The sequence below is a fragment of the Lissotriton helveticus genome, chromosome 3_1 (genome assembly GCF_964261635.1).
Source record: "Lissotriton helveticus chromosome 3_1, aLisHel1.1, whole genome shotgun sequence".
In the NCBI taxonomy this organism is placed as follows: Eukaryota; Metazoa; Chordata; class Amphibia; order Caudata; family Salamandridae; genus Lissotriton; species Lissotriton helveticus.
This window is the reverse complement of record NC_136061.1, coordinates 51,348,945-51,365,210: the sequence shown is the minus strand read 5'-3', so window position 1 is coordinate 51,365,210 and position 16,266 is coordinate 51,348,945. Positions and strand designations below refer to the sequence as shown.

General features: G+C 44.2%; 1 protein-coding gene across 1 annotated transcript in view; it reads right to left on the bottom strand.

Annotated features, from left to right (window-relative positions):
• The window catches only part of LOC144824399 (solute carrier family 22 member 7-like), a 259,657-nt gene that overhangs the window by 43,838 nt on the left and 199,553 nt on the right, over positions 1–16,266 (bottom strand). The window contains exon 9 of the mRNA XM_078683509.1: positions 12,470–12,578. Coding sequence (XP_078539635.1) covers positions 12,470–12,578 — 109 coding nt within the window. The remainder of the gene's footprint in view (positions 1–12,469; positions 12,579–16,266) is intronic.

The window sequence follows — 16,266 nt, the reverse complement described above, 5'->3', positions numbered from 1 at the left end:
GGTCACGATCTGTCCCACGCAGGCTCTCACCGTCGGTGCAGTCGGCTTCAAGTTTGGAGCAAACAAGCCTTGGTAAGAGCAATCCACGCGGGATCGGAAGATTGCTTCTCACTCGGACCAGGAAGGTCAGAGTCGGGGCTCCTTTTCAGGGGAGCTGGTGTGGATCTGGAGCAACCAGATTCACGAGTCTTCTTTGTAGTTTCGTCGGCACAGGGACCACTAGCCAGCTGGCAAGTGACCGGGCCAACGCGTTGAGCCAAATAGAGCCAAAGGGCCCCACGCAGCACTCGTCGAGTGTGGAGGGCTGAACTTCGGCTCAGGAGCAGCTCAGGGTGGGGGCTTCTCAAACCCCGGTGCACAGCTTCGAGGGTCACTCGTGGGCTGCACGGTCAGCGTCTCGTGGTCAATTCAAGATGGCGTGCCCCACGCTTCCGGTCGCCTCCACGGGTCTCAGCTCTGCAGGGACTGTGGATCGGGCTGTTGGAAGGCTGGCAAGCTTGATCTCGTCGATCTCAGTCGCTCGAGTTCCGGCGGGAACTGCAACTAAGTAGACGTCGAGGGCTGGATGGTGCCTGCTGCTGCAGGGTGGTCACTCCTTGACCACAAGGGAGATTCTTCGGGCTTCCACGTTGAGATGGAGGTCCAAGGGTCCAGAGTTTCGTTTCTAATGTTTCTTCCAGGAAAATCTGATGTGCATTGGCACTGCTCCCACTCTTATTCGAATCTGGGGGGCGTGATTACCTGCTAGGTCCCCTCCTATGGGTGGGACCCAGGAAGTGGGTGGATACACCCCCTTCCTTTGATCCAGGCCGCCCTGGCACGAGGGCTGGAGTGCCCCAGAACCGGTTTGGCCGGATTATGCAAGGGGCAGCCTTGTGCGCCCCAAGCAGTGTCTGGTTTCTTTCAAACCTCCCTGCTACAATACACTATCTCCTGTCTGGAGGGCGGTGACACCCTCCTGTGACAGGAAACCCTTTGTCCAGGACCCATTTGGTCGAGTTTCGGTCAACTGCAGGGGTCCAGACATTTGTCTGTGGCAGAGGCATCCATTTTGTGGATCTTAAGGTCTTTGGAGAAATCAACCGCATTAAAGTAAAGTAACATGTCTTACCCCTCTAGAGGGGTGGAATGCCATCCCCGTCGCCAGAACTGGCGAGGGGATGGTATTCCAAATCGTATGACACCTTACACAACATGTTTTGATAAAGCCAAACCAAAGTTGCTATTTAACCGCGAGGATTATAAGGCACTTAAGAGTATATGGTATGGCATTATCCTGAAACAGCTTAGGGATTTGTTCCCGACAGCTGCAGACAGGCTCAGCTCATGCTAGAGCTCCATCTCACATAAAACCACGCACTCAGCCTCCAGGATTGATGGGGCCTTCTATAGGAGTGGCTCACAGGTTTACATGTGTCCAGATATAGGTTTAGATATAGGTATACTATATCTAAGCAAGGGGTGTTTACACCACCTTACCCCAGCTGAGTGATCAGCCAGTTGTGTCAATTTAAGAACCAGCCAGGGGTGGCAAAAGATATGCTGCAGCCCCTGGTAGGCCTTGGTGGCCCCTATGCCCTGTGCACCTATAGTGCATTATACAGGGGCTGACAAGGAGTCCATTTCCAATTGGTATGTGCCTATAGCACATGTGTCAGTAATTTAGTGAGAGAACAGCAGGCTGGGGGTCTGATCAGCAGGCCCACAGCCTCAGTAGTCGAAAACCAGTGAAGCAAAAAGCAAAAATTTGGGGTGACCATAGGATAGCAGACCCTACTCTCCTACACTATGGTACCCCCATGCATTTGCGTGCACAAAGCAGCAGGCACCGCGCGGTGCCTGCCGCTTTGTGCACGCAAATGCGATGCATGCATTTTTGACATTGCGGCGGGTGCAGCTTGAAGATGCACCCGCCGCAATGTTAAACATAGAGGATGTGACCGCCACCCTGGCGGTCACATCCTAATCAGCACGGAGGGGACGCCGCAGCCCCTGCGGACGTTCCCTCCTCCTCAGGGGTCGTGGATGGACTTGAGTCCGTCCGCGATCCTAATGACCCCCATAGTGTGGATAAAACCGATTTTGGAAAAGGGGGGTTGTGATGGACAGAGTTTCTGAATGATGCAGTATACTCTTACCAAGTCAAGAGATCATGGTTTTAATCCATCACCGTTTTTTAGCTCACTGCACCATCCCAGCTCAGAACCTGGCTATATGCAAATTAGTCTGTTCTTGTCCCAGTGCATGATGGGAACAGGGCAAACCAAACTACCAAGCCAATTCTTATACTGGGAAGGAAACAAGCTTCCAGAGACCGGTTTCTGGCATCACAGCCTCCTTCGGCAAGGCTTGCTTGAGTCCTGATGGTGCAATGAGCAAGGGACTCACGTCTGAGTATACCCTCCCACACATAGTGTGGATAAAACCGATTTTGGAAAAGGGGGGTGGTGATGGACAGAGTTTCTGAATGATGCAGAATACTCTTACCAAGTCAAGAGATCATGGTTTTAATCCATCACCGTTTTTTAGCTCACTGCACCATCCCAGCTCAGACCCTGGCTATATGCAAATTAGTCTGTTCCTGTCCCAGTGCATGATGGGAACAGGGCAAACCAAACTACCAAGCCAATTCTTATACTGGGAAGGAAACAAGCTTCCGGGGACCGGTTTCTGGCATCACAGCCTTCTTCGGCCCGGCTTGCTTGAATCCTGATGGTGCAATGAGCAAGGGACTCACGTCTGAGTATACCCTCCCACACATAGTGTGGATAAAACCGATTTTGGAAAAGGGGGGTGGTGATGGACAGAGTTTCTGAATGATGCAGAATACTCTTACCAAGTCAAGAGATCATGGTTTTAATCCATCACCGTTTTTTAGCTCACTGCACCATCCCAGCTCAGAACCTGGCTATATGCAAATTAGTCTGTTCCTGTCCCAGTGCATCATGGGAACAGGGCAAACAAAACTACCAAGCCGATTCTTACACTGGGAAGGAAACAAGCTTCCGGGGACCGGTTTCTGGCATCACAGCCTTCTTCGGCCCGGCTTGCTTGAATCCTGATGGTGCAATGAGCAAGGGACTCACGTCTGAGTATACCCTCCCACACATAGTGATTTATGAAACCGATTTTGGAAAAGGGGGATGGTGATTTACAGAGTTTCTGAATGATGCAGAATACTCTTACCAAGTCAAGAGATCATGGTTTTAATTCATCACCGTTTTTTAGCTCACTGCACCATCCCAGCTCAGAACCTGGCTATATGCAAATTAGTCTGTTCCTGTCCCAGTGCATGATGGGAACAGGGCAAACCAAACTACCAAGCCAATTCTTATACTGGGAAGGAAACAAGCTTCCGGGGACCGGTTTCTGGCATCACAGCCTTCTTCGGCCCGGCTTGCTTGAATCCTGATGGTGCAATGAACAAGGGACTCACGTCTGAGTATACCCTCCCACACATAGTGTGGATAAACCGATTTTGGAAAAGGGGGGTGGTGATGGACAGAGATTCTGAATGATGCAGAATACTCTTACCAAGTCAAGAGATCATGGTTTTAATCCATCACCGTTTTTTAGCTCACTGCACCATCCCAGCTCAGAACCTGGCTATATGCAAATTAGTCTGTTCCTGTCCCAGTGCATGATGGGAACAGGGCAAACCAAACTACCAAGCCAATTCTTACTCTGGGAAGGAAACAAGCTTGCGGGGACCGGTTTCTGGCATCACAGCCTTCTTCGGCCCGGCTTGCTTGAATCCTGATGGTGCAATGAGCAAGGGACTCACGTCTGAGTATACCCTCCCACACATAGTATGGATAAAACCGATTTTGGAAAAGGGGAGTGGTGATGGACAGAGTTTCTGAATGATGCAGAATACTCTTACCAAGTCAAGAGATCATGGTTTTAATCCATCACCGTTTTTTAGCTCACTGCACCATCCCAGCTCAGAACCTGGCTATATGCAAATTAGTCTGTTCCTGTCCCAGTGCATGATGGGAACAGGGCAAACCAAACTACCAAGCCAATACTTATACTGGGAAGGAAACAAGCTTCCGGGGACCGGTTTCTGGCATCACAGTTTACTTCGGCCCGGCTTGCTTGAATCCTGATGGTGCAATGAGCAAGGGACTCACGTCTGAGTATACCCTCCCACACATAGTGTGGATAAAACCGATTTTGGAAAAGGTGGGTGGTGATGGACAGTGTTTCTGAATGATGCAGAATACTCTTACCAGGTCAAGAGATCATGGTTTTAATCCATCACCGTTTTTTAGCTCACTGCACCATCCCAGCTCAGAACCTGGCTGTATGCAAATTAGTCTGTTCCTGTCCCAGTGCATGATGGGAACAGGGCAAACCAAACTACCAAGCCAATTCTTATACTGGGAAGGAAACAAGCTTCCAGGGACCGGTTTCTGGCATCACAGCCTCCTTCGGCCCGGCTTGCTTGAATCCTGATGGTGCAATGAGCAAGGGACTCACGTCTGAGTATACCCTCCCACACATAGTGTGGATAAAACAGATTTTGGAAAAAGTGGGTGGTGATGGACAGAGTTTCTGAATGATGCAGAATACTCTTACCAAGTCAAGAGATCATGGTTTTAATCCATCGCCGTTTTTTAGCTCACTGCACCATCCCAGCTCAGAACATGGCTATATGCAAATTAGTCTGTTCCTGTCCCAGTGCATGATGGGAACAGGGCAAACCAAACTACCAAGCCAATTCTTATACTGGGAACTAAACAAGCTTCCGGGGACCGGTTTCTGGCATCACAGCCTTCTTCGGCCCGGCTTGCTTGAATCCTGATGGTGCAATGAGCAAGGGACTGGGTGGACGATCGTTTATGGTGCTTGCCGCCAAATTGTGGAATGCACTTCCTGTCCACATTCGCTCTTTAGATAACCTTCTTGCTTTTAGGAAAGCTATGAAAACTCATCTTTTCCCACTCCCCTATTAGCTTCCTACTTTGTTGTTTGTTATGTTCCTTTTCAAATATAGCGCCAGGACGCCCCTTTGCTGGGGCAGCTGTGCGCTCAAAAATACTTTTAACATAACATAACATAAGATAACTCACGTCTGAGTATACCCTCCCACACATAGTGTGGATAAACCGATTTTGGAAAAGGGGGGTGGTGATGGACAGAGTTTCTGAATGATGCAGAATACTCTTACCACGTCAAGGGATCATGGTTTTAATCCATCACCGTTTTTTAGCTCACTGCACCATCCCAGCTCAGAACCTGGCTATATGCAAATTAGTCTGTTCCTGTCCCAGTGCATGATGGGAACAGGGCAAACCACCTTTCCCCGCCAGCAACAAACCTCATTCTTCTTCCATTACAAATGGGGGTGGGGTCACACACTACTCACACACCAGCGGGATCGCCCCTAAGGACTGTGGTAAGTGTAGTTTGTGTTCTGCGATGCATCTTCTTTTGATTTTCTGCTATCTTCACCATCCCTGCACACGTGTTTCGGGGTATTTACCCCTCATCAGCAGGGATTAGGTCGTGTTCTGGGGTTGCCGGTGGCTGCCAAATATTGCCAGGTTTAGTACCACTCAGGCGCGCAGGTGCGGGGTCCCAGGCTCGTCAGCCAACTGCTCGAGGGAGCTTTAACATTACAAATGGGGGTGGGGTCGCACACTACTCACACACCAGCGGGATCGCCCCTAAGGACTGTGGTAAGTGTAGTTTGTGTTCCGCGATGCATCTTATCTAATGGGGGTGGGGTTGCACACTACTCATTCTTCTTCCACTTGGCCCTCTGCTGGTGCTGGTGCATGCCGCTACTCCTACCTCAGAGGCCTTGTTGGCTCCCATTGCTCTGGCACCAGCCTCAACTTCAGTGGCACCTGCTCTAGCACTGACCCCAACAACATTTCCAATATGAAACAGGCCCATGTCTACTTATAAGATTAAAAAGATGCAGTCCCCAATTTTGATTATCAATCAATCAGTCAATCAGCATTTGTAGAGCAAGTCAATGTCACCGCTGGGGGTATCTGGGCACCGGGTGTGAGGACTCCATCGTGTCAGTTCCCCCTGCAACAGGTTTTGAGAGAACGGTGGGAAGAGGAAAGAATAATGCAAAAAAAGGCAAAACAGAGGGCAGAAGAACGAGTGAGCAAAAAGGGCAAAACAGAGGACAGAGAAACAAGCAGAAAAGGCAAAACATAGGGCAGAAAATTGGGCAAAAAAACAAAATAGAGCAGAACGGAGGGCAGAACAATTGTAAAAAGGAGGGGAGAAAACCAAGCAGAAAAAAGCAAAAGAGAGGGCAGAAAAATGAGCAGAAAAAGCAAAACAGAGTAGAAGAGGTCAAAACAAAGGACAGAAAAATGAACAGAAAAAGGAGAAACAAAGGGCAGAAAAATGAACAAAAAAGGCAAAACAGAGCAAGAAGTGAGCAGAGGAGGCACAAACAGAGGGCAGAAAATACAAAACAGAGGGCAGATAAACAAGCAGAATAGGCATAAAAGAGCAGAAGGGGGCAAAACACAGGGCAGAAAAGGCAAAATAGAGGGCAGAAAAATTATCTAGAGAGGTAAAATGGAGCAGAAGAGGGTAAAACAGAGGGCAGAAAAATTAGCACAAAAAGGCAAAACGGAGGGCAGAGAAACAAGCAGAAAAGGCAAAACAGAGCAAGAAACAAACAGAGGAAGTGCAAACATTGGGCAGCAGGAGAACATCTCAGCAGCAGAGAGTAGCTGGCTGTAAAACAAACTAGACAGGAGAACTGCTGAAGGGTGAGCTGGCATGAGAACCTGCACCTCCCTTGATGGATCAGATTCTAACGCTGTTTAAGGCCTTCGAAATGATACTCATTATCAGGATGACAACGAGGAGGCAGAAAAAATGCTACTTCTTCATCACACTGATGCTGGCCTATATTTATAGCCACAGAGTCGCAGTGATGTGGATACTCTGTCTAAGAAGGAGGTAAAGCCCCCATTAGAGAAGAGTGCCTGTTTAAGGAAGAAGTCCAAACAGCAGCAGAAGTGCTGGACCTTCAGCTACCAGCGGTGGAGACTAAGGGTCTTATTTAGAGTTTCGTGGACGGGTACGCAGTCATAAACGTAATGGTATCCCGTCCACCTTATTACAAGTGCCAGAGGATATAATGCACTTGCAAAAAGGAATACAGGATATCTGTCACATATGTGGTGAAGTAACCTACTGCCAAACTCAAATTCTCAATCAAGCCCCAAGACAAATCTTCTGATGGAAACTTGCAGGTGGGGCCATGTTCGGCTACCCAGTAAGTCACCTGGTAGGTAAACATCATCAAGGACCTCTCTTTTCTGACCTCCCCCAATTGACTCCTGAGAACTTGGGGGCCATTACGATGGCGGTGAATCCGTGACCCCCGGGTCGGCGGTGAGGCCCGCCTGCCCGGATGTCGCGGATTCACCGCCATCGACCTTAAAATTCCCACCCCATATTAGGATGGCTGTGGGAAGGGAACCGGTACCGCGGCGGACGGAAAGACCGTCCGCCGTGGTCCCGTAAGGCGGGCCTGTTCCGACCGCCTTGCGGGACCAGGTACAGGGGGTTAATGGAGGCGGTGCCGTGCAGGCACCGCCATGGATATTAGAATGCCTGTCGTTTGCGGCGGAGTTTCTGCCGCAAAAAGACAGGCGGGAAATGCCTTTGTGGGCCCGTTGTGGGCCCCCAGGGGGGTGGGGGGTGGGGTGTTGCACGTGGGGGGTACCATAGGTACCCCTCTTCATTTGCATGTACAAGGCGGTAGGCACCACATGGTTCCTGCCACGTTGTACATTCAAATGTAAAACATGTGTTTTTACATGGTGGCGGGTGCTGCCACCCGCCACAATGTAAACATCAGGATGTGCCCGCCAGTGTGGCTGACGCATCCTAATTTGTCGTGCGGGACCGCCACACCTATGGTGGTCGGTCCTGCTTGCACCACTATGGCAGGCGGACTTTGTCCGCCCGCCATCGTAATCGGCCCCTTGGTAGGTCAAGCTTCCACAACCAAAGTAAATCTCAATGAATTCTTTACTGCACCGTTAAACAATGAATCAAAGCATAGATGCATTCCGGAAAGAGTCTTTTCATCTGGCAGTTAGGTTTGAGGTGCCTGAATGCCATCTGACTGCTGAGAAGCTATACAAAGGCCTTTTGGGATATGGCCAGCAATATATTCCTGGCCAGTCCTGGGGAATTTCAGAATTCTTTTACTCAGATTATCAAATTCACCGGGTTTCTGGAAATGTGCATTTATCCTAAATGAATATATCATTTGATGGTTCCTGGCTGCCCGGTAAAAAAAAGCTGGCTTTACATTGGAGTGCTTCAAAGATGTGATGGCCCACATTTTTGGATTTGCAATCTCTGGCTTGTCAATTACACAGCAATACCAAATGCTTAGAGAACATTCTTGGGTTCTCATCTATTGCTGTATGCAGACCTCTTAAACTTAACCTGTACCACAGCCAGCATAGCTGTTTACTGCTCCAAAGGACATGGTGGTATCAGAGGCTATGGCTAACAGCATGTAGAACAGTCCTCATTTGTTGGGACTGCTGCCAAGTTGATGTTATTCCGCCTCCCACAGCCTATTCATGGTGGATAGGAAGCGTAATTTCTCTTTACTTGCCCAGCTACAATCCAGCTATCTCAGACTAGTAGGTGCTTCATGTTACTGAATATTCCCCCTGCTGTCCTACCTGTGTTTGTTCAGATTTCAGTGAATCACAGATCCTTTTTTTGCCAAGAAATTCAGTCTCTGATGGCCAAAAATGTATTATTATTTTGCCAGAGAACCAGGGCCGATGCTAGACGTCCGCCTGCTGAGCAAAATCATTTGGAAGAACAGTTTCTAGGTGTTGACTTTGGCCTATGTTCATCCACAGAACACTTCTGGAGCTATTCCTCAACATAACTTACACATGTGAGTAATTTACTTGAGTAATTTAATCTTACACTTTTGAGTAAATGTACTACTTTTGGATATTCGGAAAACCCTATTGTAATGTTACTCAAAAGTGTAAATGTACACGTCTCCATCCAGTGAACAAGAGGGGGGAGTCAAGTTTACAAGTGCGAAAAAAGAAACACTAGTAAGTTCAGCAACACAAATTACCAACAACTGATACTGCAATACTCACCCATAAAAAATGATGGAGATAGGTACTAAAAAAAAACCACATAGAAAATAATAATAAAAAATATTTTATTTTAAATATAACTAAATGTAATGCAATGTTAACTAAAATATCTAAAGATAAAAAAAAATTGTAATAATAACTTATTTTATCAACCTTTTTGGAATTTATGAATTAATGTTACTAATACTTTTGATTAAAATATGATTAAATTACTTACAAACTAATTTTACAAATCACCTTCAATAATATGTCATAATAAATGTGATTGTATAATAGAAAACATCTATTTTTTTAGGTGGGAATTGTCTAAAATTTAACTACAGAAAAATACATTTTATTTGATTTAATAAATTTAAATTTATTCAAGACTTAAGTAAAAATGAAGTAAATAGTGCTGCAGCAATTTATTTGATCTACATTTATAATTATAATACCAACTAAAACTACATATGTGGTGGAAAGGTGGATTTAGGTGAAGAACATTGGAAACCTTCCTGTATAAATAGTGCACAGCAAACTGTTACATTCATTCAATAAAGTAATCAGTGATATCATTAAAGATTAATATGCCATGAGTGACGTAATATGTGAAGTAATAAGACATTCATGGCAACATTTTAAATGTTAGTTTTGAAGTCATTGCGACACCTAACTATGACGTCACTTTAGCCTTTTTCTCTTGAACTTCTAGGGTCTTTTAATGTAAGCTAAGATCTGATCACCACACCCAACTATACAGCCCCCAGAGAAAAAAGGCTCCTTGAGTTTGGCTGCAGACAAACAAGTTGGTGGCTAGCTTATGCACATGCCAGCGACCTAAACTTACAAGAGAACAGACTCTGTGCAAGAGAAGTCTGGGGAAAGCCAGCACACAGGGGTTGGTTTGAAAGTGCATTTTATTTTTGTAGCAACATGGTGAAAGTGTTCGCGTTCTGAAAGTTTGTGTTCGCGAGATATTTCACCTCGAGCACGCAATTATAACGACCCTCTCCCATCAAAATTTATGAAAGAAGTCAGCCACATCCTGATTCCTATATGGACAAAAATTATTAATGCCTCTCTCTCACAAGGGATACTTCCGGAATGCCTAAAAACTGGACAAGTAGTCCCCATTATCAAAAAACCGACAGCGAACCCTGCTGATCCGAATAACTTTCGCCCAGTAACCAACATCCCTATACTTGCCAAACTAATAGAGAAATGTGTACAAAAGCAACTTAGCGAACACATAGACAATTTCTCCCTACTGGATGAATGCCAATCGGGTTTCAGAACGGTCACAGCACGGAAACAGCAATTCTACATATAGTTGATGATGCTTTACAGGCCCTAGACCAAAATAGATCATGTCTACTCATCCTTCTAGACCTATCCTCGGCATTTGACACGGTGAATCATGCAAAATTGCTGAACAGGCTCCAGGACAGGATGGGAATATCGGGTAATGTGCTGAAATGGTTTGATTCCTTCCTCAAAAATAGAACGCAAAGATTCCTGGTCAACCAAACTTTGTCGTCTTCCTGCCCTAACACAATTGGAGTTCCCCAAGGATCTACTTTATCTCCTTCATTGTTTAACCTGTATGTCGAACCGCTTACGGAAATTCTTCGAAATTCTAAAATAGCCTTTCATATGTACGTGGACGACACACAGTTATACATTAAAATCGCATCTCTGGAAGACATCAAGCTAATGAACGAGGCTCTACATACAACATTACAATGGTTAACAAGCAATCATCTGAAGCTAAACACCCAGAAAACAGAATTCCTACTAATCTCACCACCGAAGAACCACTCACAGTCCAAGGAAGGGTCCAAAATGATCACGGCGCTTAACTGCACCCCTTCCTTAGTTGATTCGGCGAAATCACTAGGAATCATACTTGATGAGAACCTTGATATGAAAGCTCATATCAAAGCAATGGCCAAAAGTGCCCGTTTTCAATTGAGCTACATTAGAAAAATGAAACCTTACATCTCTCAGGCAGATCTTAAACTAGCAGTCCAATCATTGGTAATCTCGAGGATTGAATATGGCTGCACTACTTTAGCAGGACTACCCAAAATCTCCACAGCCCCACTAAAAGCATGCCTCAACGCAGCTTCTAAAATGATCACCGATCGAGAAAATTCAACCATATCTCTCCACACTTGAAAGCATTAAACTGGTTACCGTACGAAGCCAGAATTCAACTAAAAATGGCATGCATCACTCATAAAGCAGTCCACTACAATACTCCAAGATACCTTGCCCAAAAAATTGAACTATCTGGAGGAAACAGACCAGCTAGGAGTGCCAAGGAGTTAGTGCTGAGACCGCCCATCTTCCAGAAGAAGAAAACCTACGATAGAGCTTTCTCAGGAACAGCACCCAGAATCTGGAACTCTCTCCAACCAAACATTAGAAAACTAAAAAACACAGCGTCATTCAAGAGGGCATTGAAAATATTCCTAATGAACAAGTACCTCCCATAGACGATACCAATCTTTTAAGCTCCATGGTATACTATGGTAACCCTTGTAGTTGGTATCGATTTGTACTTAACTTCGCTATTTAACCAGGTATAGTTATATTTTACAAAACTGTATCTGTTTATTACTATACATGACTATGTCTATGCTACCTCATGCAAATTGTACTTAACTTCCCTATTTAACCAGGTAGAGTTATATTTTACAAAACTGTATCTGTTTATTACTATACCTGACTATGTCTTTGCTACCTCATGCAATGTAAAGCGCTCTGATACCGAAGGGTCTTGTTCGCGCTATACAAAACTCTCTAATAAAAAAACAAATAAATAAATAAATAAATAAACAGCGATTGCAAACAGGAAAAAAGCATCGCGAACAAGCAATAATATCGTGCATGTTTGCGGAATTTCTGTGTGTTCGCGGAGATTTTTTACCGTTTCGCGGAGATTTGCGTAACGCGATTATGCAAATTCCGCCCACCCCATTCCTGTATAAATGTAGAAAGAGACAAAGGCTCATAGTATCTTCGATAAGCATAGAAATCATAACCCCATAAACAACAAAGGAGAGGTGAAAGTGGAAATTTCCACTACTAGGTTTGTGAATTGTAATTTGTAGCTCTACTGTAGTGATTCGTAGCTACTTTACAAATTACAAATTGCATATTGTGAATTACGCATGCCGTGCATAGAATCCCAGCCCATTCAATGTAAAGATGCTGTAGAAGATTGGATTGGTGCTTTTCAGAACCTTGCTTTAACTTCTTAGTTGCTTCTTTGGAGACAGCCAACACGGCTGTGGTTTTGCTATGCACCATATCATCAATTATGAATATCTAAAAGCAGTGCTTATACATACCTGATGACAGTAGGGTAGAGCTCAGCACTAAACAGGATGAGGGTTGTGAAGGTGGCTCCAGAGAATCCTTTCCCTATAACTGCAATTGCTGTTCGCAGCCCCCCAAAAGCTGGATTTAGGTAAGAGCAGGAAAGAGAGAAAGAAAGAGTTATACATGTGGATTAAATGACAGTTAAACACCTTAGTGAAGAGATAATTAATTGGTGATTAAGTCAATTGCGACCTGTGAAATATAATTGTCGGGAACAACAAAACATCATCCTTTGAAGGTCAACCATCAAGGAATACATTTTCAGTGTTAATGGTCACCAATCAAACTTTTTTTGTATATATATGATATTACATTTTGAGAAAGGAAAATATATTGGAATGTAATTGTCCAGCATATAGTAGGAAAATGAACAATGGAGAAAAGTCATAAGACATTGTTCCTCTAACCTGGGTAAAGCAATATTCCCATGCACCTCTCATACAGTGGAGTCTGAATTAGGAACTTGCCGAGGGACAGTGTGGCTTCATTAGCACAATCTCCTCCAGAATAGAGAGTAAATGTATACCACCAATCCAGTCACATCATTAGAATGCCAAATTCTTAAAATGATTTCGACCATTGCAATGCACAGTGTAACCAATGAAGCACCAAAAGTTGTGTAATAAATTTAATTTTAAACTCCTCACATGCCCGTCAGTAGTAGGGAAATATGAACTATCTAACTATTGTCTTTGGGTTCAAGTGCAATTTGAATAAAATTACTTTGTGTAGGTATCTCCGGGAGATATCCAAATTCCCTGAGGAGGTGATTTCATAGATTTATTCTACAAAATTCAACTCTTTCAACTAGGTGTTAATTTGTATGTTTAACATGTACAGTGTGATGTAAGAGACTGTTTCTCCATGACTGTTGCTTATTTTGTAGAGGGTCTCAAAGATTACAGTTCTAATTTAGGGCTAGGTAATGATATCAAATTTTCCAAGGATGAGGTTTTACCAGTGCAAGAGTTTTGGCAATTTTGGGTAGTGAGGAGATGCCTGGACTCTGATGATAAGAGATATAACGAAGGTGATAGAGGACAGGGGATGTTAATGTTAGAACTCTTTGAGGGTGAACATAAATGAAAAGAAGGGAGTTAGGTTTCATTGAAGCTATGGACTCAAACTTTCATGGAGAGTTAGGCATCCATATAGAGTCCAAAAATCTCTTTACTACTTTGGAAGTGGGGGTGGAGCAGTTATATATGCTTGTGGTTTAGTAAAAGGCAAATGGTAGAAATAAGACTGGCACATATCATTTTTTTCTGTCTTGTCAGTGTTTAGCCTGCGGTGGTTCTGAGTCATTTAAATGTTAACCTCGAGTACACATATCGTGGAGAAGTGGTGTTATCAGCAGAATTCCAAAAATGTAATTGTAGCATTGGTGTTCATAGTAGTGGATTAAGAATGCCACTGGATGTAGATAGATGTTCATTTGTAGGCAGTGAAAGGTCAGGCCCTTTGGGGCTCCTCACTTAAGTGGGGCCATATAAGAACAGAAGTGGTTGTGATAGTGGTATCTATGCTGACTCCACAAACTTAGAAGCTTGTTTCCAAGTAGATGTTGGATTTAATAAGGTATTTGAGTTGATGATAGGTAGAGAATGCTGTAGTGCTCTACTGCCCAAAGTAATTTGTTTAATATGGCTTTTAATGTTGGCAATTTTTAATACTTTCACAATCGTGCTTTGCTGTAGTGATGCACGGAAGATGCAGAGGGGAATGTTAGTAATGGACGTTAATATCTGTTGGCCCTTGATAAAAGACAAATGGTATAGGTCAGCTGCTGCTGAATATTTCCTGAATATGTGAAGAACTGACAGGAAGGTAGGTTTCTAGTAGAGTTTGGGTGGGTGGCAGGCAAAACAATCTGCTTTACACTCCTTCTGGACTAAGCCTGAAGGCTGCTCTCCACAGCTACCACTTAGAGTGCTTTAAGGTTGTCTAAGACTACTAAAATCACCATAATTGTTGTCTGGATCAAGGCAAGGTGTCCACTTACATAGGTGTACATCATATACTGAGCCAGCCTCTCACAGTCTCTTTTTCCTTTTGTGGATTCATTATGAGAGCGTAAGGCGATATTATGTTTGTGTCTAAGGTTGTGAAGACATATTAAAATGTGCAGCTTTTGATCATAGATGTTTTGTATCAGATGCAGGTTGAAACTACAGCTTTGACCGGTCTTGGCATGTGAACGTATTTTGATGTTTGGGAGAATAAATGTGAGTGATTTTAAGCTGAAATCTATACTTAATATCAAGATGATGGTATTTGTGTTTTGCATTAGGACTTTAAGATTATATCACAATGATCTATTATGTTAGAAAAATTATTGATTTAAGTGGAATTTTTGGATTCTTTTTCGCATCTTGGAAAGGTCCTGTGACATGTGAAATTACTGCCTCAGAACCTGAGAGGTGGAGTAATTGGAATTAGTTAGCCTGGACCTAAAAGACGAGGACCCATCTTGCGAACTGTTAGTTCGTATTTTTGGTTGAGGGATGGAAAGAATGGAGATGATCACGGTATGTGCTAAGACTGAGGATAATCGGAGTGTTACTGTGTGATGTTAGCATGGCTACATTCCAGTCCAGGGAAGACATGGCTTGGCAGTTCGGGCTGGACTGTTCCCATGAGGCACAGGGTCAGACTGATTTGCATATGGCCATGTCTGAACTGGGGTGGCTGAGTGGGCTAAAGAATGGTGATGGATTAAACCCAGATCAGTTGACTAGGGGTGAGTGCTTGATTTGCTCAAACGCTCCGTCCATCATCCCCTTTTGTATCATCTTGTGAAAGAACAGCATGCCATAACTTCACAGTGGTCAAACCAGCTGGGCCCTACTGCTTCAAACTTAAACAGTGAAGGCTGCTCCCACGAACTTGGTTCTGACAGCCCTGGAATACCCTCTATCACCCCTGAGTCTGGTATTATTAATTACATTCAGGGTTTGGAAGCAGTCGCTGGTGCGCAGTTTTCCAGTAGTCATATTGTGGGGTAGCAGCAGCTGCAACTAAACAAAGAAGGTGAAAACCAAGTCTCACTGCTAGCACCTCTGTTCCCCATGCAGAGCTCAAGTTTTTCAAAGCCTCCTTTGCTGAAATATTGTTGAGGCTTGAACCCCAGTGTTGCACAGACATTTCTACCAGTGGTAATCATGAAGGGCCCGATTCACAGAACTAACTTAAAACAAAATCCTAAACTTACTACCATTTTGGTATTCACAGAAGTTAGGAGTCCTAAATGTCTTCTGTGAATACCGAAAGTCTCAAAGTAAGGATTTTTCTCAGTTTAGGAGAAGTAAAGTTAGGAGTCCTAACTTCTGTGAATATCGAAATAGGTAAGTGCCTTCTATGAATACCAAAATGAGTAAGTGCCTTCTGAGAATACCAAAATGAGTAAGTGTCTTCTGTGAATACCAAAATGAGTAAGTGCCTTCTGTGAATACCAAAATGAGTAAGTGCCTTCTGTGAATACCAAAATGAGTAAGTGTCTTCTGTGAATACCAAAATCAGTAAGTGCCTTCTGTGAATACCAAAATGAGTAAGTGCCTTCTGTGAATACCAAAATGAGTAAGTGCCTTCTGTGAATACCAAAATGAGTAAGTGTCTTCTGTGAATACCAAAATCAGTAAGTGCCTTCTGTGAATACCAAAATGAGTAAGTTCCTTCTGTGAATACCGAAATGAGTAAGCGCCTTCTATGAATACCGAAATGAGTAAGCGCCTTCTGTGATTACTGAAATGAGTAAGCGCCTTCTGTG